This window comes from Pelophylax lessonae (assembly GCF_965119305.1).
Source record: "Pelophylax lessonae genome assembly, chromosome: 10".
NCBI lineage: Eukaryota > Metazoa > Chordata > Amphibia > Anura > Ranidae > Pelophylax > Pelophylax lessonae.
Genome location: NC_138777.1, coordinates 160,919,537 through 160,946,065, shown reverse-complemented (window position 1 = coordinate 160,946,065; position 26,529 = coordinate 160,919,537). Strand labels below are relative to the sequence as shown.

The window sequence follows — 26,529 nt, the reverse complement described above, 5'->3', positions numbered from 1 at the left end:
ATGGAGGATCTGGCAGAAAAGGGTGACATAATCAAACTATTTGGATGTGAGCTCCTGACAGCCCTTTGGATTGAAATAACCCCTGCTGCATCAGAAGATTGCAGAGGAAGATTTCTCCTAAAAGAAGAAGAATGAGCCCAAGGGACACATTGTACTAACTGTAAGTTATGTTCCTTGTGCTGATTTTTATGTTTTTGATTTTAGCTAAGCATAGGCTTTAAATAAATGCAAATGTGTTGCAAACCAAATAAATCCCAAACCACTCTGCATGTGGGCTCTATTTTACCACTTGCTGGAAAATTGCGTACCTGTATGTCATTTTGCTCAAGTGGTTGTACCGGGGTAATGCCTGCAGCTACTGACATCACTCCGGTACTGTTTTTTAGAGATGATGATTTCTTTCTTGTAATAACCAATACAGCTAAGCAGCTTCTCGGCTGTTATTACAAGCAGCAGGAGAGGATGTCCCATCCGCGCACGCCACCTTCCGTGGCTCGCCACGCTCTCCCGTCCCACCGGGAGACCCAAACAAAGCCGGAATCGGCTTTGTTCGGGTCTCCGATGTAGTAACCTGGAAGCGATGTCCCTTCTGGTTTACTAGGCAGCCAACGGTGCCAGTTTAAAAAAATCCAAAGTGTTCAAAAATGTTGATCTTGGTGTTTTGAATACTTTCAAGTGCAGACCCTCAAATCTCTCCTTAAAGAGTACCTGTCACTGCCTATTATTGTCACAAGGGATGTTTACATTCCTTGTGACAGCTATAAAAGTGATCAGAAATTTTATTTAAATGGACAGTGTAAAAACAAAAAAAAAAAAACATTTTTTAAAGCGCCCCATCCCTCCGTGCTTGCGCGCTAAAGCAAACGCATATGTACGTAGCACCCGCAAATGTAAACAGTGTTCAAGCCACACATATTAGGTATTACCACGATAGAGCGAGAGCAGTAATTCTAGCACAAGACCTCTGAAACTCTAAACAGGTAACCCTTAAAATGTAAAAAGTACCGTAGTTTGTCGTCATTCCAGGAGTATGCGCAATTTTAAAGCATGACATGTTGGGTATCTATTTACTCGGTGTAACATCATCTTTCACGGTATACAAAAAATTGGGCTAATTTTACTGTTTTTTTTTGTTATATTCATTCAAGTGTATTTTTTTCACAAAAAATTGTGCTTGAAAGACCGCTGCGCAAATACAGTGTGACATAAAATATTGCAACGGCCGCCATTTTGTCTCTAGGGATATCTATGTATGTGTTTAGGGGTTCTAAGTAATTTTCTAGCAAAAAATAATGATTTTAATTTGTAAGCAACAAATGTCAGAAGTAGGCCTGGTCTTCATGTGGTTAAGGGAATACATGCTGGAGATTTGCAGGAGACTGAGAGCAAAAGAAAGGACTTTTTTTTTTAAATTAAAGGCAAAACTTTTTTTTGTTTTGGATAGAGTGGAGAGGAATTAGAACACCTGTCAATTTTTAATGCTGTCTGTGCCCCCGTTAACCACTTAAGCCCCGGAAAATTTTACCCCCTTCCTGACCAGGGGGTATTTTGCGATTCGGCACTGCATGACTTTAACGGACAATTGCGCGGTCGTGCAACGCTGTACCTAAACGAATTTGACGTCCTTTTTTTCCCACAAACAGAGCTTTCTTTTGGTGGTATTTGATCTTTTGATCATGCGCTATAAACAAAAAAAGAGCGTGATTTTTGCAAAAATAACAATATTTTTCACATTTTTTTTATACGAAATTCCCAAAAAAAAAATGTAAAAATCAAAATTTTTTTAACATTTTCGGCCAATTTGTTTTATGCTACATATGTTTGGTAAAAAAAATCGCAAAAAGCGTATTTTGATTGGTTTGCGCAAAAGGGAAAGATTTTTGTTGTTTTTTTTTAAACGCGTAATGGCGGTGATCTGCGATTTTTTTTTTTTTTTTTTTTTTTTTTTTTGTGGGACTGCGACATTGGGGCGGACAGATCAGACCCTTGACTGACATTTTTGACACTTTTGGGGTTACCAGTGACATTACTACAGTAATCAGTGCTATACATATGCACTGTTACTGTAAAATGACACTGGTAGTGAAGGGGTTAACTTTTTTTGAGAGGGAGGGGTTGTGTGTGTCCCTAGGGGCGTGATTCTAACTGTGATTGGCTGTGGTTTGAGGTGTAGGAACAATGATCAACGGTCCTACATAGCAGAACTGTATGATCACTGTTCCTACACAGGGGAGAATGACAGGCGGCTTGTTTACACTAGCCGCCTGCCTTTCTCCCGCTGTCACGGACGATCCGCTCACACGCGGGGGGGTCCATGACCGTGTGGGAGCGCGCCTCCGGCGGCGCGCGCTCGCTCGCTCCCCAGAGCCTCACAGGCTAGTGACGTTCCGGTACGTCACTTTGCCTGTGAGGGGCTGACCGCCGCAGTATATGTACCTGTGGCGGTCGGCAAGTGGTTAAGGAGATTCACCCTCTCTATTTGTGCTATTTACTATTATCAATGAAAGTGAAAGTAAAAGAAAATCCTAAATTTTGGGTTGTCCCCAGAAAAAAAATAGAGGGGAAATCCTCCAATGGGGGGGGGGGGGGGGCCCTAGTTCTGGTGATCCTGGGGTACCCAAGGAATTCCCTTAAACTGCAGTGATTTCCTCTCTCTTCCCGTTTGGCTATGAGATAGAAAGTAAAGATAAATCTCTGCAATGGGACACGGCGGAAAAATGAAATCTGACAGGGATTATACCTTACTCAATTCAAAATGGGAAAAAATGTATTATATTGATTTTATTTTAATACAATTTTCAGCTCCGTGTGAATAAATGTCAACAGGCTATTTCTTGGAGGAACAAATATTTGCTCCTGAAGATGAAACATTGTTTCTCATACACTATTTTACTTTAAAGCGGAGTTCCGGCCTCGGGGGTGAAATTTAGATAAAAATACCCCCGGGACAGTCAGGGCTAGTACATTCCACAATGGCTAGCCTCTGAACTGTCCCGGGTGGCACTTACCTTTTAGAAGAAATACTTACCTTGAAAATTTCTTCTCCAGCGCTGCCATCTCAGGTGTGGGCAGCTGAAGCCAGCGCGTCCTCTTCTGCGTCCTCTTCGGTGACGTCGGAGTCCCAGAATGCCCTGCACCGGCCCCCCTCGTCACTTCCGGTGCAGGCGCGGCATCCCTGCACAGCTTCTGGGCATGCCCAGAAGCTGTTTAGCAGGAAATGACGTGCCTGCACCGGAACTGACGTCGGGGCCGGTGCAGGCGCATTGATTCCTGGGAGCGATGACGTGGAGCTTCCAGGAGTCATTGCAAGCCGGAGGTGACGAAGCGGGCCGCTGCTGCAGAGGGAGGAAGGTGAGTATATTTTCTTCTATAACAAGGTAAGTGATCAAAAAAAAATAAAAAATTGGGAGCATCCATTTCTTTTTCAGGTGACACTCAGCAAGTGGATGGCCCAAAATAGATTTTTTCGATTTTGAGGCCGGAACTCCGCTTTAACTTTCCACATAGTTGGTTGTTGCATTGTGGCTCACAACTAGATAGTTGTTTGTTACATTGTGGCTCATAACTACATAGTTGTTTGTTACACTGTGGCTCATAAAAGCTGCCCTATTGGTAATAAACCATTAAGAGCCGGTTCATACTGGGGCGACTTGTCAGGCGACTTAGTCGCCTGACAAGTCGCGCTTCATTCAGTGCAATGGAACCGTTTTAATCAGAGCTACTCAAGTCGCTCCGACTTAGAAAAAAGTTCCTGCACTACTCGGGGCGACTTCGGAGCAGCTTGCATTGTCTTCTATTAAAGAAGTCGTTTGCAAGCCATGCTGAAGTCGCACTGCAGGGGGCGGCTTCAGAGTTGGGCGGCTTTGAAGCCGCCCCAGTGTGAACCGGCTCTTAAAAGTGCAAGAAGCAAACCAAAAGCAACAAGTCAGAATCCCTTATTTGATGTCAGACCAGTGTGAGGTGCATTCATACAGGTTGCTTTTGGTACTGCCCTTGCCCTGTTTAAGTTTTGTATAATGAAATGAAAGAAAAATTTTGAAATAATGTTTTTTTTCTTTTCTTTTCTAAAATCAGGTATCCTCCACAATGGAGGCTGAAGCAGATTCAGCTGCAGAAATGAATGGTCAGGAAGAAGCTGACAGTGATGGGGAAGATAGTGCTAGCCAGTCAGAGACTGAGGAAGAGAGTTCTGGTTTGTATCTCCTATACGTTTACTATATGCCTCAAAATATCTAAGAGCTAGGTCACACCACAATTTCTGCGTTCTTTACATGCAGTTCTAATGTGTTTTGATGCTTTGTTTTGTGCGTTCCGGGGCATTCCCCCCCCCTCCTTTTTTTTTTCTACATCCTTAAGGACATGTGAATTTCTGGTGCGTTTACAAGTGCTCCAGTGCATTTTTCTTGCATTTTGCTGTGTTTTTGGATGTGTTCCATATAAAAAAAATGCAGAACATTCTACTTTTGTTGACTGCACTGGTGTGAACTCGGGCCATTGGAATACTTTATATGCATTCATTTTTGATGCAGATGAAGAACGCACTGGACTGCATCTGGTGTGAACTAGCCCTAAGTGATGATCATTAGGACTTGTTAATTTAACAAACCACTCACATTTATTATTGCGTTATCTTAAAGAGGAGGTAAACCCTCCTCTGCAAGTTGTACCTATAGGTAAGCCTATGATAAGGCTTACCTATAGGTACTGTAAATATCTACTAAACTTGTACCGTTTAGGAGATATTTACCTTACATGCAGCCAGTGACGTCACTGGCGAATGCGCTCTGAAGGAACGGCCGCTGGTGCTTGCGCGGGAGTGATGTCTCCACGGCTCCGTCCAATCAGAGATGCCGCGATCCCGGAAGACGGGCGACTGAACATGTCACCCGTCATAGAGGTAAGCGGGCGGCACGGTGGGGGCTCGTTCTAAGGTAAGTATTTCATAATGAGCTAGTATGCGATGCATACTACCTCATTATGTGTTTCTCTTTCAGGGTGAAAAAATAAAAAAATGGGTTTACACCTCTTTAATTAAAATGGTTTAAATATAAAGGTAATTGATGGGAAAAATTATCCTCACTCAAATTCTTTCTATTGCTGCTTTTTTTACCATAGTGTTTTAATTAAAGTATCATTGCAGAGTTACAATCATACCAATATCATGTTTGACAAAAGTAAATAACTAAGGAGTCGCAGAACAAAATATGAATAGTTAATCACATGAGATCATACAGACCATCCCAAATAGGTAGGGTCCTGGTGTTAACACGTAGGCTCGGTTCACACTACGTCGCTCCGACTTAGGGGGCAACCTGTGAAGTTGCGTGCAGCGCGACTTGCACGGAGTTCATAAAATGAATGTATATGCAAGTTGCTCCAGGTCGCCCCAAAGTAGTACAGGACCCTTTTTCTAAGTCGGAGCGACTTGTGTCGCTCCTATTAGAACCGGTCCTGTACTACTCAATGGACCGCGACGGTGCGCAACTTGCCAGGCTGACCAAGTCGCCTGACAAGTCGTATTAGTGTGAACCGGCACTAAACCTTTGCAAGGGTCTAATAAAAAAGTAATAGTAAGCAGAGGTCTGCATGTTGTTCATAAATGACACAGAATGGCCCTTGTTTCAACAAGGGACATAATGAAAGGTGGTGGTTCAGTTGTTTTCAGGAGGGGGTAGCAGCAAGAACTGCTGCAGAGAAATTGAATGCAAAGGAGTTATATAATCATGAGGAAAAAAAAGTGTGGCAAAAAAGGGAGTTGGGGGATGTGGGAGTAGGTAGATAATAGATGTATCTAGGAGAGCTGAGTGCAGTAGGAACTGTTGCCAGGTCTAGCGAAAAGTAGGTTAGGGAAGTAGCGTATATAAATCGCTGACATGGTCCGGTAGCTAATAGTTCGTTAATGGTGTCTTCCAATTTTGTTTGTATAGCCGCATGCCCCACTATGTTCCCAGTTTTGTAAGACCTCCAAGTCATAATGTTTTACTGTTTTTGATACCAACATGCCCAAATTGGGCTATATTTGGAGATTCTATCTTGGGAAATATACTGAAGCTCAACTCCTCCAATTCTGCTATCTTTTTCAATCTCGTGAAAGATTCCTGCAACGTAGGGGCTTGTCGACTCTGCCAATGTGTAGGGATGCATATACGTGTGCTGCATTTACCATATGCATGACCAGAGATTTCAAAAAAGGGTTATCTAGCAGATATTGTAAAGGTGAAAAGTCTATAGAGTAGCTGGTAACCTTAATGATAATTGCATAAACTTGTGTCCAATCTTGTTGAAAACCGGGTCATGTCTACTAAATGTGAATCATATCCCCTTCTGCATGTGCCGCACCTCCAGCAGCAAACTGATGTAGTAGGAAAAAGTTTGGTCCTGTACCATTTCGAAAACATCTTGCATCTGGGTTCCTGAGTGTTAACATTTAAGAAGCCTAAGTGAATGACTGTGAAAAATCTTAGTCCATTCTTCCTCAGACAGTTCATTTTCTAGGTCAGTTTCCCATTTTTTAGCTAATTTAGTAGATCTTTTCAAAAGATCCCTAAAGAATAAACTGTAAATGGTAGATATCAAGTGACATTGGGGAGATATAGCAGTGCAGAGTTTATCAAAAGGGGAGAGTACTCTGCTGAAGTTCCTTCTCATATTAGAATGGTTCAAAAGGTGACAGAATCGCAGGTAGGCCCAGAGCGGGATATGCGGCACTGAAGTCAGCACAGTGAGGTCTTTATGGAGTGGCTCGCATTAGTTCACTGAAGCCCCCTTCGTTAGGGAAGTCAGTTTGGAAGCCCAGGAGGAAATCCGGGTTATAGCACAAGGATGAGAGCAGGCCAGGGATGGAAGAATTGGATGGTTTGGTACATAATGACCAAAAACAGCGCAGTGTCATCCCAATGAGCAGATGCATTTCTAATTCTCTAAAATTCCCTTTTACCCCAATCCAAGGGACAGCTTCTATGGCACCACACATGAAGGATCTCTCTAGCAGGACTCAATCTCTCAGGTCATGAGAGATATGCCAATCCACTAATCTAGGTAAAAGGTAGGCCTTGTACAATTGGATGTCCAGGGGGCCAATCTCACCCTTGAGATAGGCCCCCTGGAGTGAGAGAGTGGTAAGGCTAATCCTGGGGGTGGTATTTTCCATATACACACACTTTAAAGCTTACACTAAGATGTAATAAACAAAGGGGGTATTTTGTTTTGGAGTCTGCCAGTCACGACCCATTCATGTAAATGTGGCCACTCTGCAAGTGCCTCGCAACTGCATGCTTTTGCCGGGTTAAAGCAGGTGGTGAGAAAACAACACAACGCTGCTTGTCTTAACCCCTTGTTTGCTGTACTGAACAAGGTTGCAGGGCATTTGCGGAATGGCCCTATTCAATTGAATGGGTCCTGCTTGGCAGGTGTTATACCCGCCAACCATGACACGGTGTATAACTGCAACATGTGTACACCCCTGGCCACTACAGCTAAAGGGGGTGCGGTTGGGGCGGGGGTGATAACTATGACGTTTTACCACCCCCTGAACTGCAATTGTAAAATAACTTTTACTATTCTGAACCCCCTATAAGGCTTCTTTCACACTGATGTGCTGCGGTTTATTTGCACCGCAGGTGCAGGGCAATGCATCTACAACTTTCCTGGGTTAGCTGCGCTTTGCCATAGACTTCTATTATATCCTGCAGGTTTGGTTCACTTTCTTAAAGTGCACCAAAACTCCTGCATTCAGAAAATGCACCAAACCAGCAGGATATAATAGAAGTCTATGGCTAAGAGCAGCAAACCCCCAGGAAAGCTGCAGGTACACTGCACTGCCCCCGTGGTTTGGGTAAACCGCAGCACATCAGTGTGAAAGCAGTCCTGTACTATTATGCCCAGTGTATTGCTTCACACTGACCTGAAGATCTCCTCTTTCCTGCTGCTGGCACCACTCTGGAGACCACTAGCCGGGATAAGAGATGGAGTGCAGTTGGTATTACTCCGCATGGGACAGGAGCCAGCACTACAGAGGAGGCATCGGCTTAGGTGGCTCTTGCTTCCTACTACAGCTCCAACTTTACAAGTAGTCCCTCTGTATTGCACTATGTTTGATTCTCTGGGATGGCGGGTCAGCAAGCCCAGACTGAAGAAACAGTCACCTGTCTGTGATCTACTGGTTGCGGACCTTGCTGTAAGCCCTTCTACATACTTCAAAATGACAAAGCTGTATTACACCCTAGAGCATATTTCCTTCCAAAGGTGGTTTCAGTGTTCCATCTCAGTGAGGACGTTTTTCTGCCATCCTTATGCCCTGCTCCTAAGCATCCAAAGAATGTCTCTCTTCATTGCCTAAACATTGTCAGAACCATAAGAATATACCTAAAATCTATTGCTTCCATTAGACAGATTACCTGTTTGTCTTTTCCTCAGGTCCTTTTCAAGGGGCACCCCACTTCAAAAGCCACCATTGCTAGGTGGATAAGAATTTGATTATATTGTGCTTTCAAACAAATGCCTACTCTTGCGCTATTATGTGCATACTCCACCAGATCTGTTGGAGCATCCTGGGCTTTTAGGCACCAAGCCTCTGCCACCCAATTCTGTAAGGTTGCCATCTGGTCTTCTGTTCATACTTTTTAAAAGTGCTTCCGGGTGCTTGTTCAATCTTCTACTGATGCAACTTTCTGCCACAAGGTTCTTGCAGCATAACTCTGAACCTAGGTTTTTAACCCCCTTTTTTTTTTTTTTTTCAGACCTTTTGGCACAGTACTGTTGCTCAGTTGTAACCCACTCTTGTATTCATTGCTTTGGGATGTTCCATGATGTATGAATAATTTGCTTGTGTCCTGTCCTATACCAAGGAATTTTGACTCATCTGTAAATTACATATCTTGAAGTACAGGACACAGGCCACCCTTTTTATTCTGCATTGCTTGTTACAAAACTTAGAGTGGGGTAGGCTTTGAGGGGAGCACCCCCAGTGGCCTGTGTGTATGGCAGCCCATTGAAATGAATGGTTTGCGCTACATGCGATGCATGAAAATTCAAGAATGGTAAATTTGTCTGCTGTTTTTTTTTTGGGGTAGACAGAGGGGATCATTTACTAAAGGTAAATAGACTATGCACTTTGCAAGTGCAGTTGCACTCATTTTCCCCCAAAACTTAGTGAAGGTGGCAAAACTCTTTGTAAAGAATACCCAATCAGGTGCAAGTGAAAAAAAAACAGAACTTTTGCTTGCAATTTATTGGATGATGGAAATCAGCAGAGCTTCACCACAAGCTCTGGGAAAAATGAGTGCAACTGCGCTTGCAAAGCGCACAGTCTATTTGCCTTTGGTAAATCACCTCCAATGTCTCTCTAACTGCTTCCTGTCTGCTGTACATGTATACTGTATATATGTCCTCGGACCAGAGTGGAAGATCCAGAGAGCTATTACCTTCCTGACTGAGCTGACAACGTTGCCTCTGCTACACTGAAATGCCTAGCATCTGGATCTCAGAGCATATTCCCTATAAGTCATGTAGATGAGAGGGGGAGGTTTTCTGTAGTCTAGCAGGAAAGAACTCGGGCAAAGCTGACAGTGCTGCCTAGGATTTTAGTGCAACAGAGGCACTGTGCTATCAGTTTAAACAGGAAATTAAAAACTCTCAGATTTTTGTCAGGATCATCAGTTATTTTTTAACAATGGCAGTAATTTTAAAGAGGCAAAATATTGAAGTAAATGATAATCTATACATTTTTTGGCAGACATGGATGATATGGATTGTGAACGACGCAGAAACGAGTGTATTGATGAGATGTGTCAATTAGAAAAGCAGTTCTCAGAGTTGAAAGAAAAGTAAGTGTCACAGTCACCACATCAGCCTATATCTAGTATTTCCAGGTCATTTACACTTGCCCTTTTGATGTATTGGAGGAATTTGCTGGTAAGTAGACTTCTTTTTTGATTTTCCTCCTATTTACTCATCATGGAAATATTTTGCAGAGCATTATGCATGTCATGTCGTCTGAGAAAAAAAAGTTAAATTCCCCTCTTACACATTAACAATGGCAATTACATGCCTGTTATACTTGGAAAACATGGAGTTAAAAAAAGTTATCCGTTTTATTGAATTGGACTTATTGTCTCTGTGCATGCAATGTAGGTTATTCAAGGAAAGACTGAACCAGCTTAAAGCCAAGTTGGAAGAGGTGACTTCTGGTAGAGCTATGGAGTATATTAACCCTTTAGCTGACCTACAGAAAAACATGAAAATCCGCATTGAAGTTGCAGGTAAATCCTTTAAATTGTAGCTTTTCTTTCACAAAATTAGTTATTGTTTCACGTAGGACCTGAGGGTTTTAAAATGTGTATTTTCATATGTTTGGTGGGGTTTTTGCAGAGTTATGTGCTCACAAAATCTCTGGTCCCAGTCCTCCAGCCTATTCGTACTCTAATACTTATGTTTATATCTTGTACTTATTAAATAATTTAACTCTAAGGGGTAAATTTAGTTTGTATAGGTAACTGCACTTTGCACATCATGTTTGCATTTTGCCATTCCTCTTTTTAAAAAGCTCTGTGCTTCCAGTGTCTGGCTGTGATTATATTAGAAAATGGCACCATACCTTTTAGCCAAAGCTTTTGGAATATGGGTCCCTTTCCTCCTTATGCCCTTTTTACTTGTTCCTTTTGACTCCAAACCAGAGAAATCTAAGACCTTTCACTTCTAAAAGCTGGGCCCCAATTCTTAGCAAGTCCATTCTTAATCAATGCCTCTCTTTAGCTTTAGAAATGTAAGAGCTTTCTTATGAACCTGTGAACTGCTCATCCCTGATCCCATTCTTGCATCCCTAAGATCTTCCTGTCTCAGCACATGCATTAGGAAGGATTTTTTCCCTTTTCTCCACAGAGAGGAGCAGTTGGTGCTCCTCATCCTATTGGTTGGAGCATTTCCTCCTGCACTGAGAAGTGCTCATTATCTCTCTAATATCAATCTGTATGCAGCCCAGTTATTGTAAGCAATATTGGTATACCATAACTTGCTAAAATCAGACCCTGTATGGACACTCTGTTTGTAGATTAACACAATTATGTCTGTTTTATCTGGTTGAGTTTATTAGAAGTGTTTATTGTACTAGAATAGGTCATTTGTATTGGTAAAATGCCATGTTAACACAAGGAGTGCAATATTATCCCCCACAAAATTTATATAAATGCAGGGAATCCATCTTAAAAATCAGTCAAAAGCTCTAATGCCATGGAAATTACAGCCACCAGTAGAGGTTACTATCAGGCTTGTTCATTTTGTACCATGTCAGAGTCTAACTACAAAACATTATTTCTTACTAGTCCATTGAGGTACACAGGAAGTCTTTTGGGTTATATTAAACGAAAAATAAGTAAATGGTGCACTGCCTCTTTAAGGAAATCAATCAGCCTGTGAAAATACACCAATAATATATAAAAATGTTGAAACTACAAAATTGTATGACCCATACTTTTTCCAGTAAAAGATTGTGAGATATACATATAATCAAAGTTACATAGGTAACATTGAGGCTGGGTTCACACTGTGTGCAGAGTGGCACGCAGCAGGGGTCCAGTGCGTCCCTGTTCACAATTTCAGGTCTGAATTTGGTTCGAATTTTAGGCTGAATTCAGACCTGAAACCGACCAGAAGACACACAGGACCCTTCCCTAAACCACTCTGCAGCCATCCCAGAGCTGTGTGAACTGGCCCCATTGAGAGCCGGTCACAGTCTCCTGACATGTGAATTGGATGCGGAGAAACTCACATCCAATTCGCATCAGTGTGAACCCAGTCTAAATAAGAGTTCTTTCAATCAAAATTAAGTGTCCAGAAAAAAATGTTTGCCTTTTGTGTGCTCTAAAAACATGAACAACAGATATATTCCACGCCAAACAATCTTTCATAAGAATAATCGTATTCACATGCGCTGTGCCTGAAGCCATCAATCCACCATTGTGTTCAATGCCTGCTCACCTCATATAATAGGTCACTTTAGCAATTATTCAATGCAGGTCCACCTCCGTCTGTTAAAGAGGAAGTAAACCCTCCTCTGCAAGTTGTACCTATAGGTAAGCCTATGATAAGGCTTACCTATAGGTACTGTAAATATCTCCTAAACATGTACCGTTTAGGAGATATTTACCTTAGATGCATCCAGTGACGTCACTGGCGCATGCACTCTGAAGGAACGGCCGCTGGTGCCGTTCCTTCAGAACTCCGTGCCGTGACCGTCGGCTCCCGCGCGCGTGATGGCCGGATGCCGCGATCCCGGAAGACGGGAGACTGGAAATGTCGCCTGTCATACAGGTAAGCGGGCGGAACGGCGGGGGCTCGTTCTAAGGTAAGTATTTCATAATGAGCTAGTATGCAATGCATACTAGCTCATTATGTGTTTGTCTTTCAGGGTGAAAAAGAAGAAGAAGAAAAAAAAAAAAAGGGTTTACAACCTCTTTAATGGCCACTTTGTATATGGTCCCATTTCATAGGCCCAATTTCATAGAATTTCATAGTGATTAATAAAACAGTTTTTATTGGCAAATATTGCACTCACAGAATGAAAAAAACATATAGAACAGTGCTCCTACTTCCAAAATGAAGTATCTCACCCCACTTCCGGTTTTTCCAACACCCGGAAGTGATGTCACTGGCTCTGCCCAACATTGCATGGCTCTGCCCAGCGTTGCATCGCTGGTCACGTGACTTCTCCACCTTCCCTGAAACTGCTGCTAGAGCTTGCCTTTCTGATTGCAGCCGTCCTCAGCATGGCTTTTGGAGTGCCGTGCCTAGACCTTACTAGACATTGCAGGGATAGCTTTCAAATGACCTTCAAGCTCTGAGTTCCACGTAGGGTGCTTTCCAGACTCTGCTATGGTAAAAAGTTAGCTGCGCAATGCTTTCTTGGCATTGCCTCAGAACTTGCTCTGAAGACTCACTTAGTGAGTGGGCCAGTCAGGAAACTAACTAGGGTTGCTGAGACAGAGGGTAGACGATTTAAGCCAAGGTTCGGTGCCAGATGGGTAGCAGAAGAGACGAGGTCAAGTGAAAGCCGAAGTCAGGACAGTTAGCAGGCAGAGGAGATCCGTTAAACAAGCCGAGGTCAAAGTCAGGGAGCGAGCCAGAGACAGATCTGGTACAAGCCGAGTCGGTAACCAGGAATCCCAGGAAACCCGGGAACGTTGGTAGCAGCTGAAGATCAAGCAGCACTTTAGACAAGGACTGGCTCCCTTATAAAGGCCCAGGTGAAGTACTGGCGGAGATGCTGGGCCCTAGAATCCTCCTGCTATTGGTGCCCTGACAATAACAAAAGGTAGGAATCTGCAACAAAGTTTGTTACAATCCTTGTAATGTACATAGATCACCCAGAGGGGAATGTTTTTTTTTTTTTCTCAACAAAAGTGGAGTTACACTTTAAGAACATACAATGCTGTGCAAAAGTTTTAGGCAGGTGTGAAAATTGCTGTAAATTTGGAATGCTTTCAGAAATAGAAGTGTTAATAGTTTATTTTTATAAATTAACAAAATAGAAAGTAAATGAAAAGAAGAGAAATCCGAATTAAATTTTTGCAAACAAACTGCTTACGCTACAGCCTGATAATTTAAATTCTGACTCATCAGTCCAGAGCACCTGCTGAAATTTTCTGTACCCCCAGTTCCTGAATTATCGTACATAGGACATGGAAACAAGGCTAAGTAACTCAACTATGAGCGAAAACTAAGGAACTGGGATTCAGAAAAATGGTAGCAGGCGCTCTGGACTGATGAGCCAAATTTGAAATATTTGGCTGTAGCAAAATGCAGTTTGTTTCTGAAGGGCTGGAGAGTGGTAAGATAATTGAGTGTCTGCGGGCAACAGTGAAGCATGGTGGAGGTTCCTTGCTTGTTTCTGGCTGCATTTCTGCAAATGGAGTTGGTGAATTGGTCAGGATCAAGGTTGTCCTCAGTGCAGTGAAATACGGCCAGATAGTTATCCATCATGTCAGGCCATCAGGGAGGAATGTGATTGGCCCCAAATTTTCTCCTCAGCAGGACAACCCCCCCCCCCCCCCCCCGAAAACATACAGAAAATGTCATTAAGAACTATCTTCAGCGTTAAGAACAACAAGGAGTCCTGGTCTCAACATCATGAAGTCTGTTTGGTGTTACATGAAGAAACAGAAGGATTTGAGGCAGCCTACATCCACAGAAGATCTGTGGTTAGTTCTCCAAGATGTTTGGAACAACCTACCTGCAGATCTCTTTCAAAAACTGTGTGCGAGTATAACTAGAAGAATTTATACTGTTTTGAAGGCAAGGCATGGGCACACCAAATATTGATTTGATTTGAATTTTTCTTCTGTTCATTTACTTTCCATTTTATTTTTTGATAAAGTTAAACTGTTAACACTTCTTTCTCTTTCGTTCATCGACAGATACAGCGCTCCATTAATCGTAACTATTGGGCTATATTGCCTCCTCCAGGAGTAGGACTAGGCAGAACAAAAAACGCCAGGCTACGCCCATGGGCCGTCCTCAGCTGGTATATAACCCCCCTCTCTGCTCTAGGTAATTATTTTTAATCTGTCTAGTCAGGAGTAAGGACCTAGGCTCCTGGCTGGGATCTCTGGTCCTAGCAATTTTCACCTTCCTTACATCTTTTTTGTTTTTTCTTTTGGGAGATCTACAATCAACTGCCGGGCTGGGCGATGGGCTGGATAATCTAGATCCAGTGGTCCCCCCAGCCCAGCCAGTGAGTGCGTGCAGACCACAGCCAGACATTAGGTCTGCTGTGACATAGTCTTAGGGACAGAGGCTCGTCCGCGAATTTAACGTCTCGCAGGGTCGCATACGACCGGGTTTGGGTTTGAGTCGCAGTGGTGCCTTGGCTGACAGCTCCCCTACTTCGGTGGCGGCGAGGAGTTCTATCTGGAGCATTACCCGCACCATGAAAGGGTAAGTACAGTCCCCCCTCTCCCCTTTTGGTGGTTTTCTTTGGGGTGGATGCGGGTAACCTCCAGGAACTGTCGAACCTGCCTGCAGGTTCCCTCCTCCCATCCTTAAATCCCTCACTGAGCTGGGCTTCCCCCTCTCCCATTCCCCCCTTTCTGGACCTAGAGTCAGGTGGGGGTCCCAGGGCATAAAATGCAGCAGAGACCCCTGGGGTCTCCCCCCGCTCTCCCCACTCTGTAAGGGTCCTGGGATAGTGTGTGTCCTGCCCTGGTAGTCTGGAAGGGTCCCAGTGTAGGAGACCCCTAGGTGCATACCCTGCTGTTTGCAGTGTGGGTACAGTGCAGGGGGGTCCCAGCGTAGAGAACGGTGCATAGTGCACAGCAGAGTCTCCCCTTAAGGGGGGTCCCCTTGCAGAGGGTGCAGGAAATATCCTGGCAGCATGCCTCAGTGTTTGTAGCTGATGGTTACCATTTTCCCTTAGTCTGGCTGGTCTCCGGTTGGGGGTCATGTTTGTGTAGTCTGATGGTGTCACGGGGGCCATTTTCCCTTTCTGACTGGTCTCTGGTTGACAGCCATATTTGTGTAACCGGATGATGTCACGGGCCATTTTCCCTTAGTCTGGGAAAAGCTGGAGACAACTGAAGCCTCGTGGGGATGCCTCCTCTCCCTCTTCCTCCTTAGTTTCCACTTCCTGTGCCTGGGACATATGAACAGGGATAGCGTCCCTTTTGGGGAGTCACTTTTAAAAAAGTGGGTAGTCCACCAGTGGTGGACCGTCCTGTTTCCAGAATAAATACGGCAACCATGATCCCGTTAGATGAAATACCTGTCCTTTGAGGACTTGGCTGACAAGAAAGCGGAGGCTGTGGGATGCAGCATGTTTACTATGGCTGGTTCGGCATTGCGGCCAGTCTTTGCCTCAGCCCTAGTGTCTCAGACTATAACTGAATGGGCCAAGACTTTGCACCAGGGCCTGAGGGGTGAGCAGGTCCCCGCTGCTTATGTCGATTTAGCAGACCAGTTAGTCCATGGACTGCAGTTTATTTGTGATGTAGCTTTGGATACAGCTCCTGTGCTGTCCAAACTTTCTGTTTCAGTGGTGGTTATTAGGCGCGTGCTGTGGCTTAAGAATTGGTCCGCAGACCAAGCCTCTAAGAAAGCTCTCATTGATCTCCATTTTCAAGGCGATTGCTTGTTTGGGGCTACCCTGGATGACATCATTAAGGGTATCACGGGTGGGAAGAGTACCTTCCTGCCACAGTCAAGGAAAGGGAAGGAGCCTCACCGCAGACAGGGGCCCTCCTTCTCAGCCCATAGAAAATTATTTTGTGCTTCTGGGATGGCAAATAAGAGAAATAGATCTTTTAAATCTTCCCCGGTTCCAAGCAATCTTGGTCTGGTAAGCCTAGAGCTAGCTTTACGGGACCAGTGGACAAGACTCCTTAAGCATTATGGTCTGCCCTCATCCATTATTGGGGTGGGGGGACATCTTTGCTGGATTCCAGCCCCATGGTCTTCTTTGGGGGGTACCCAGAAAGGGGACAAAGCTTGTCCTTTTCAGGTTTTTTAGGTCCTGAGTCTCCTTGTGTGGATTTAATTCCTGCAAAGGTTCAGGTGATGTCTGAACTACCTAAGGCTCCCCCTATCCCTGTCCATGGAATTGTTTTACCTAGGTCTGATTCTATTTCTGACCAGGGTGGTCCTTCCTCTGCACAAACTTCAGGGACCACAGGCCGTGATTCACCGGCTGCTGTCACACAGATAGTTCTCTCTACCATTTTGCATTCAGGTTCTGAGTCTGGTGGTATCTACCTTCAAGACAGTTCTGTTTGCACAGTCTTTCGTGCCGCTCCTTTAGCAGGTTCGGCTCCACAGAAGGATACCAAAGTTCGTGACGAGGTCACGGGGTCCACTGATCTCAGAGAAGACCAATGTCCCAAGGGCTGATCTACCATCTTGCTTTACAGTCACTGGTTTTAATTGATTAGCTTTTGAAACCAGGTACTGAGGGATAGAGGTCTATCTGGATCAGTGGTCCCTACTATAGTGAAGGCGAGGAAGTCGTCTTCCAGCAAGATATACCATTGTAGGTGGAAAGCGTACATTTCTTGGTGTGAGTCGATTGGCGCTCATCCTCGATCCTTTTCTGTGGCTCAGATTTTAACCTTTCTTTAACAGGGCATTGATCAGAAGTTGGCCTTGAGTACCATCAAGGACCAGGTGTCTGCCCTGGCAATCTTCTTTCAGCGACCCCTAGCCTCTTTAGTTCGGACCTTCATTCATGGGGTTCGACATATGGCTCCACCTGTGCGGTCACTTTTGCCGCCACAGGATTTAAATTTAGTACTTTCGGTTCTCCAGAAACCTCCATTTGAGAATATTTGGGAGATTCGCTTGCCTACGTTATCCCAGAAAGTGACATTCTTGGTGGCTATTACCTCTGCCAGCAGGGTATTGGAATTGGTGGCATTATCCTGTCGCAGTCCCTATTTAGTGGTCCATAGGGATAAAGTGGTTCTTTGTCTCTGTCTACCATTCCTGCCCAAAGTTGTCTCTGACTTCCATTTGAATGAGGACATTGTGTTGCCTTCCTTGTGTCCCAAGCCGGCTCATCCCAAGGAATTTGCTTTGCATACCTTGGATGTGGTTCGTGTGATTTGGGGTATCTGGCAGCTACTGAGTCTTTTCGGAGGTCAGACTCGCTATTTGGGTTATGGACAGACCAAGAAAAGGGCTGGCCACTTCTTCGGCTACCATCTCGAGATGGTTTAGACAAACGGTGACTCAGGCCTATTCCATTAAAGGTCAGCTTCCACCTTTCCCTGTCACGGAGCATTCTACTTGGGCACTGAGTGCTTCTTGGGCCTTCCATCATCAGGCTTCAAATAGCAAGTTTACAAGGCGGCCACTCGGTCGTCCGTGCATACCTTCACAAAATTCTATAAGGTAGATACTTTGGCATCTGCGGATGCTTCTTTAAGTCGCAAAGTTTTGCAGGCTGCTGTTTAAGAAGGGCTGTTCCCTCTTAAGCAGTGTTTTTCTTTAAACTTTTATTTTTCAGATGAGGCTCCTGTGATCCGGTTAAGGCTCCTGTGTCTTAGTTAAGGGCTCTTATGTTTAGCCTTGGGTTATTTTCCCCACCCCACATTTTCCTTTTGGCACTGCTTTTGGATGTTCCACTAGTTATGATTTATGGAGCGATGTGTCCATCGATGAACGAAAGAGAAAATGAGATTTTTGTACTTACTGTAAAATCCATTTCTCTGAGTTCATCGACTGACACAGCACCTCCCCTCTATGGAGTTCTCTGATACTTCTAATACTGCTTGCTACTAAACTGATTACCTAGGGCAGAGAGGGGGGTTATATACCAACTGAGGACGGCCTATAGGCATAGCCAAGTGTTTTTGTTCTGCCTAGTCCTACTCCTGGAGGAAACAATATAACCCACTAGTTATGATTTATGGAGCGCTGTGTCTGTCTATGAACTCAGAGAAATGGATTTTACGGTAAGTACAAACATCCCATTATTTCTAAAATCATTCTCAATTTACTGCATTCTTTCACACCTGCCTTTTGCACAGTATTGTAAGTTAGTAGGTGTCTTAAATAATCCTCTTTTTCCGCCTGTTTCCGCTGCACCAGATTCTCCCAGCTCACATTCTACTAACGCCTTTGGGGATGCTGAAGTAGGCCTATCGGTGCAGTCAATATTTGCAGTTTAGGACTACAGGGCAACAGAATCTCAGAGTCTTTCCATCTTCCTACCACTTCTTTGCTCTGTCAGGTGTAGCTGGTTCCTCTGCCCCTTCGGTTAAGGTTTTTACTGGTCATGCAAGACTTTTTGGCCCATATCACCAAGTTATTTAATGACTGTTATCCAAGAGGACACACTGGTGCTCCTGCACCTTCTTCCACAGATTCTGTATCTGATCTATTTATGATATCTGAGCCATTAGCCCTCAAGACTGTTTCTAAGTCGCTGCAGTCTTTAGACCTTTTGGGAGTCAATGTCTCTTCAGATTTACTCTTGATGCAATGATCAGGGACACCACTAGTGACAAGAGTCCCCATCTCCTCAGCAAAAGAAGCCTAAGGAACAGATAACAAAGTCTTCTCAAGGAATTTTTTCTTGGGATAAATTATTTCCATTATACAGCTGGGTCTGGACCAGAATTAGGTGCTTTACACTATCAAAGATCAGGTTTCTGCCCTTTCGATATTGTTTCAGAGACCTTTCGCCTCTAATTCCTTGAATAAGGCCTTTGTACATGGAGTCTCCCAAGTAGCTCCCCCTGTTTTCTCTCCTGTGACTCAGTGGGATCTGAATCTGGTTCACTCTGTGCTTCGCAATCCATCATTTGAGTCCATTAGACACATTCCCCTTCAGACTCAGAACTTTCCTCTTAACTAAGGTATATTCTGCCTTTTACGTCAACCAGTAAATTGTTTTTTCATCTTTCTGTAAGGCTCCATCTCACCAGAAGGAAATTCTTATTATTAAGGATTTCTTTAGCGCCAGCAGTTTACGCAGCGCTTTACAATATTAGAGGGAGACAGTACATATACAATACAATAAAATACAAGAGGATTAAGAGGGCCCTGCTCAGAAGAGCTTACAATCTAATGGGTGTCCCTTCATTGTCTGAATTTGTTTCAAAGAGTAAAGCGGGCCATAGATGGTGCGCTTTTCTTTCCTGCAAGTACGTGTTGATGGGGGAATCCCTCCTGTGGAGCCATTGTGTTCTCCCTGCAGGGGAGCCGCTAGCAATTTTTGCATGTAATATCCGCCAGGCTAGTTGTATCCAGGTTGCTTGATCAATCAACTTGGTACATTCAGCCTGCCCATAGATTGTTCAAACCGTCTATGGCCGACTTAGGAGTCTTTCTCTCGGTCACTGCAAGTTGGCTCAGACGGACCATCATCCACTTTTGGTCTCAAGGATCAGGCCCCACCCTTTCATGTCAAGGTGAACTCTACTACATTTGTGAATGCTTCTTGAGGTTTTTTGGCATTAAGCAACTATTTCCCAGATTTGGAAGGCTGCCATCCAGTCTTCTGTCAATAACTTCATAAGGTCCTTTAAACAGCTCTTTGAGCTGTAGGCAGTATCCAGTTTCCTTTTTGTTTTCTGTTAGCCTGTTAGCATTTGTTTGCTGTTGCCCTTCCCTCAATAGGACAATTTTTGGATGTTATGAAGGTGAAAAACTTCCTACATCTCAAACAGATTTCACATTGAAAACAAGAATCCTATTTTCTAGCATTACAGAAATGTAAAGATACAATTTTTTCCTTGTAGGAATTTATAAGGGATTTTGCCTGGATGTTATAAAACACCGCTATGAATGTGAGCTTCAGGGAGCCAAGCAGCATTTAGAGGCAAGTGGCTTTAATTGTATGCTATAATGTTTTCTATGTTTCCTTTTTTGCAGAGTTTGACTTTTACTGTTTATTTGTTTATTTATTTAAATGCTTGGTGTTATCTTTCTTAGCTAGAAATTACATCTACCAATTGATCTTTATGATGTCATTTTGTTTGGCTGGTGCTGACAGGAAGATATTATATGAGACCCGTCTGTCCTCAAAACAATGTCTGTGTAATAGCATATAATAGGACAGGCACCGCGAATTCAGTAAACATAAAAAAAGAGGGCGCACCAGCCTAGCGCATTATCCTCAGTAGGCTTTTATTACTAAATTATTAAAAATGTCTACTCACAAACAAGTGATGTAAACCAGCATATCATATCCGACTGACAACGTCCATTGTGTTGAAGTCTGTTGTCTTAGTCAAGGAAATCGCCTGACGCGTTTCAAGGCTGTACCTCTTAATCAGAGCCTAGGGGCCATAACTGGACCCATGGTATATATACCAAAAGTGTTTCAAAGTGATCTTAAAGGGGGGGGGGAATTCCTCCCCTATGGGTGTGGCCACACAGATGTCCTTAACTAAAGCCTGATGCACACTAGGTTGTCAGTATACAAAAAACAATAGCAATACAATGAATCAATAGCTCATAACATAAATCAATATGCACATAAAACCTTAATGGATGGTAGCTACAGGCATACGTAAGTTTCACACAGACTATTACCAACTGTAATACACAACCAATTTTCATTGCATGCATTTATATTCACAGATCCTAACCACAAAGCAATTAGAACAGAGCATGCATTTCAAAAGTGGGGGGGGGGGGGGAGGAATGAAAGGATTTGCTTATAACCAGAAATTTTTTAGGTGTAGTCTTCCATAGATTACTAACAGGGCTTGTGTCATCATAACACAAACCTGAGTTGGGTGGTTGACCGCTGATTTATTAGGATCATGGGTATGTATAATTGGGGACATCGTTGGTTGTTAATCAGTGAAGAGTGCTCATATATAGTCACAATAAATTCACCTTATAATGGCTAGAGATTCGGGGTGCCCGGTGTCCCACATCTCGCTTGCTGTGGGGAGAGGAGTGGAACGCACGCCATCCGACCACGGAAGGACCGTGCGTTCCAACTGGGTGACGTCAGTTCCGCTTGCAGGGAGTGAGCTGCACGCCGCCGCTCCCGGAGCGGCCGTGCGTTCCAAGAGAGCGACATCATCATAACATGCGTCACTTCCGCCTCCAGGGTGTCCACGTCATTCCCTCCTCACAACCCAGACATCAGAGCTCCGAGTACTCCGTCAACCACCGCTACCCAACTATGCGATTTTCATATATCAAATGTCAAACCCAGGTCACCCCCAATCCTTATTTGAATAATTAGAAAAAAAAATTTATGTGAAAATATGTGTGTAATTCAGTGCAATATACACCAGTTTGAATAACTATGAAGGGACATGTATTCCCTTTTCCTCACAGATTGATCATAAGAGCCTTCCAGTGTGAAAAACCTGAGCTTTAAGTCAGTCATGATGCATTCAGTAGGTGTTCACTGTATCTAGCTCCCCCCGCCAACTGTACCAGGTCACTTTCCCTCAACATGGAGGGTGCTGTGGGGCAGGGGGCTTGTTGCCACCCCCCCAAAGCACTTTGTCCCAATGTTGATGGGGACAACGGCTTCTTCCACACAACCCTGGCCGGTAGTTGTGGGAGTCTGTTGGCGCAGGGCTTAACGGAATCTGGAAGCCCCCTGCGAAGGAAGTAACACAGAATCCATGCCTTCCCTACTGACAGAACTGCGATCTGCCTTGTTTACATAGGCAGGCTGCCATTCTCCCTCTGTACTGAAGGGTTGGCAGGTGGCGACGGACATCAAGTCAATGGTACCCACTGATCCGCTCCTGCTGTGTGCAATCACTGAGGGAGCAGGCTGCCGGCGTCACGCGTACGCGCCCCAGACGCAGGAGTGTACTTGGTACGTGATCTGGCGCAGCAGTGCCAATTTGCTGCCATATATGGAAGTTATACGGTTGGCAAGTGGTAAACAACCAGCTATTCTTAACACAGAATTTGGATCGGTTGATCAATTTTCATCCAATTCGAATTTGGGATTCATTAGAAAATGAAGAAACCAACTAAATGCATTTTTCCATTTTGCACATGTCTAGCGACTTCATAAAGCACAAACAAAATAATCACATTGGTCAAAGTCACAACACATTTTTCCATTCTGCACATGTCTAGCGACTTCATGGAGCACAAAAAAAAAATAATCACATTGGTCAAAGTCACACTAATCCAAAGTCGCATTAAGTCGCACGGTAAAGTTGCAATGTACATTGCACAGTTTTTAAGTCGCACAAGTGTGAATGGACACTAACAAAGAAGTCTTGTCATTTGCGCCTTTTTGGTCTTGTAACTATGCCATTGGAAGCATTTCATTATATCTGTTGGATAGGTGCAGAAAACCTGTTGACTTTGTCAGAGTTTTCCTGTGTCCTCAGCATACAATCTGTATTATTTCAAAGAGTCTGTTTAGCCCTCCTAGTTGTCTTGGTCTACAGAGTGATTAGCTAAAGCCCGGTACACACTAAGTTGTTTTTTTTTTTTTCGATTCAACCTGTAAAAACAAAACTGACAGATCGCCATACCAATACAAGCGATGTTGGTGCTGTGATCTCCCCTGCTTGCTATTGTGCTCTGACAGGGGGATGCCACCACCCCCCCAAAATACAGTGATCAGTGCTCACAGACATTGGCTGCAAATACTGATCAATGGCTGGTTTTCCAGCACGTCTCTTTGACAAAATCCGGTCATTAGACTGATCTCTGTCAGACGGACTGCTAAACACACTGACCGAAATTTGGCCAGTTCCTGTTGAACCAGATGATAGGTGCACAGTGTGCACCTAGCATTATATGTTGTAGAGACCAGAGAGTGGGAGCGGTTGAGTAGTTTAGCAAAAGACTGGGCAGGGCTGACAAACACTTTGTCCACATAAAATTCTGTGTAGTCAGTCCACAACATGACTTAAAGAGGAAGTAAACCCTCCTCAGGAAGTTGTACCTATAGGTAAGCCTATGATAAGGCTTACCTATAGGTACTGTAAATATCTCCTAAACATGTACCGTTTAGGAGATATTTACCTTTAATGCAGCCAGTGACGTCACTGGCGCATGCGCTCTGAAGGAACGGCTGATCGTGCCGTTCCTTCAGAGCCCCGTGCCGTGACCGTCAGCTCCTGCGCGCGTGCGCAGGAGTGACGTCACCGCGGCTCCGGCCAATCCGATGGCCGGATGCCGCGATCCCGGAAGACGGGCGACTGAACATGTCGCTCGTCATACAGGTAAGAGAGCGGCACGGCGGGGGCTCGTTCTAAGGTAAGTATTTCATAATGAGCTAGTATGCGATGCATACTAGCTCATTATGTCTTTCTCTTGCAGGTTGTAAAAGAAAAAAATTTTTTTTTAACGAGTTTACAACCTCTTTAATAGCTGCATGCATTTCTACCACATCAAGGTTTTCTCTGTATTTGCAGAGTCTTTAACCACTTTACCACCGGAGGATTTTGCTGTCTTACGTCTGGGCCACTTTTTGCGATTCGGCAATGTGCGACTTTAACTGACAATTGCGCGGTCGTGGGAAGCCGTACCCAAACGAAATTTACGTCCTTTTTTTCCCACAAAGAGAGCTTTCTTTTGGTGGCATTTGATCACCTGTGTGTTTTTTACTTTTTGCGCTATAAACAAAAAAAGAGCGTAAATTTTGAAAAAATAATAATATTTTTCACATTTTTATATATGAAATTCCCCCCCAAAAAAATGTAAAAATCTAAATTTTTTAAAATTTTTGGCCAATTTGTTTTCTGCTACCTATGTTTGGTAAAAAAAAAAATCACAATAAGCGTATTTTGATTGGTTTGCGCAAAAGTTAAAGGGAAAGATTTCTGTCTTTTTTTTTTTTTTCTCTATGAGTAATAGCAGCGATCTGCGTTTTTTTTTTTTTGCGGGACTGCGACATTGTGGCGGACAGATCGGACCCTTGACTGACATTTTTGACACTTTTGTTGGTACCAGTGACATTACTACAGTAATCAGTTCTATAAATATGCACTGTTACTGTAAAAATGACACTGGCAGGGAAGGGGTTAATTTTATTGGAGAGGGAGGGGTTAATGTATGCCTGGTGCTTACTAACGTGTGGGGGAAGGTGACTGAGTGACACAGGGACAGATCGCATGTTCAGCTATGCTGAACCCTGCAATTTGACCCTGCCTGTCACTTAGGAGATCTGCTCGCTTGTGTTTACACAAGCGGGCGGATCTCCACACTCGATTCCCCGACGATCGGGGAAGAGCAGCGGCGATCGTCGCTGCTCCTCCCCTGGCCCGACTCCCGCTGTGACTGAATACAGCAGGAGCGATCCTCCGGCGGCGCGAGCGTGCCGCCGAGAAAGGGAAGTGTCTGGTGACGTAAGTCTACGTCGCCAGACGATAACGAACCACTTTGCCGCAGTAGAGCTCGAGTGAGCAGACGGCAAGTGGTTAAAGGAATAAATCAAGGGGACATGTGCATGTATTGCAGAGATGTACTGCAGTTTTTTATGTTTTGCCTTGTCATACACTTAAAAGTTTTACTCTGGTTTTCTTGTTTACAGAGTGAGAAGGTTCTTTTATTTGACAACATGCAATGTGAACTATTGGAGCGAATCCAACGACTTGAGGAAGATCGTCAAAGCATAGATATCTCCTCAGGTATCCAGGAAACATGCGGTAAACATTTGTCCCTAAGGCTACGTTCACATCTTGGCGTTGCTATTTCAGGCGTTTTTTCAGGCGTTTTTATGGGCATTTTTGCAGGTGTTTTACAGGCGTTTTTTCTGCAGGCGTTTTTAGATTGACTAGAGACCAATGGAAAACGCCTGTAATCTGCCCAAAAAGAAGCTCATGTACTTTTTTGAGCGTTGGGCGTTTTGCTCACGGCGTCAAAACGCTCAGATGTGAACAGGGGCCATTGAAATGAATAGGATTTGTCTTGTTGGGCATTTTGAGAGCTGATCCTAGAGCAGAAAAACGCCCCCAAAACGCCTACATGTGAACGTAGCCTAATAATTAACTGGTTGACCTTCAGCTTTTGATTCAAATGTCAATTTAAATTTTTCTCTCTGCTGTTATTCTAAGTGGGACATCTGCATATCTATAGGTAGCCCTAGGCTAGCCATTATTGAGCAGATGTAAGAATGAGTGTGAAGAAATTACTTCTCCATAAAAACTAAGGAACCTGCACCTTTTTCTGCAACTTGCAGGTACCTAACAACTTATGATCAACCACACTGATCCCAGTGCACTGGACTGTTTGCCTCTTTTTTTTTTGTCCGAACGTTATTGAAATGAAGTGACATTTCATGAAATTCTTTTCACACATTGCCATTGTAATGTGGTAGTTTGTGTTGGAAACTGCTGCACTGAAAAAAGGACTGCATGCAGTATTTTTTTCCATGCACGCCATTGCAATGCTGTGGTGTTAACTATTCCAAAAGAAAAAAAGGCTTTTTGCTTTGTCTTGTGCTGGGACTGCACTGGGCAAGGGTGCCCAGCACAATCCTGGTGTGAAAAAAACTGGTGTGAATGAGCCAGTAAGGAACCAGTACCCTTTTAGTATGGCAGTATCTAAGGTATACCCAATAGAAATTACCTGGATGCAGTTCAAATCATCTGGCATATTCTGACCTCCACATTGTCAGAAATAACAGAACACCTGGTCCTACAGGTCCCGAACGCCTTCTGCAAATTCATTCTAGTACAATAGAACTTAGTATATCTATGGAAGTTTTGGAGAAAGGCGAGTTAGGATTTTAAATGTTAAAGTGTTTGTTACATATTTCTGATAAGTGCCTATTGTACCATGTACTTGCAGTGAAAAGTGTCCTGTTCTTGTATTGCTTCCTTCTGCTTTGCTCTTTCAAAATGACAACGTTAGGCATAGAAGTAATTCCTTCCCAGTGTGGTCAGTTTTCTAGCTGTGCTGGGAACACAGCCAGTATGTCCTCTATCGGCCAATATGGGCTGATACCCCCCACCCCTGCAGAGCTCTTCACTGGGAGGATCAGTGTACAGTAAAACCTGGAATTGCGAGCTTAAATCGTTCCGGAAACATGCTTGTAATCCAATCCAAAGCACTCTTAAATCAAAGCAAATTTCCCCATAAGAAATAATGGAAACTCAA

The 26,529-nt window shown here is 43.8% G+C and overlaps 1 protein-coding gene across 1 annotated transcript in view; it reads left to right on the top strand.

Annotated features, from left to right (window-relative positions):
* BRMS1 (BRMS1 transcriptional repressor and anoikis regulator) overlaps positions 1-26,529 on the top strand; it is a 51,975-nt gene that overhangs the window by 9,787 nt on the left and 15,659 nt on the right. Inside the window, exons 2-6 of the mRNA XM_082270694.1 lie at positions 4,075-4,192; positions 9,734-9,824; positions 10,132-10,259; positions 20,226-20,305; positions 24,962-25,058. Of these exons, the coding sequence (XP_082126820.1) occupies positions 4,075-4,192; positions 9,734-9,824; positions 10,132-10,259; positions 20,226-20,305; positions 24,962-25,058 (514 nt within the window). The remainder of the gene's footprint in view (positions 1-4,074; positions 4,193-9,733; positions 9,825-10,131; positions 10,260-20,225; positions 20,306-24,961; positions 25,059-26,529) is intronic.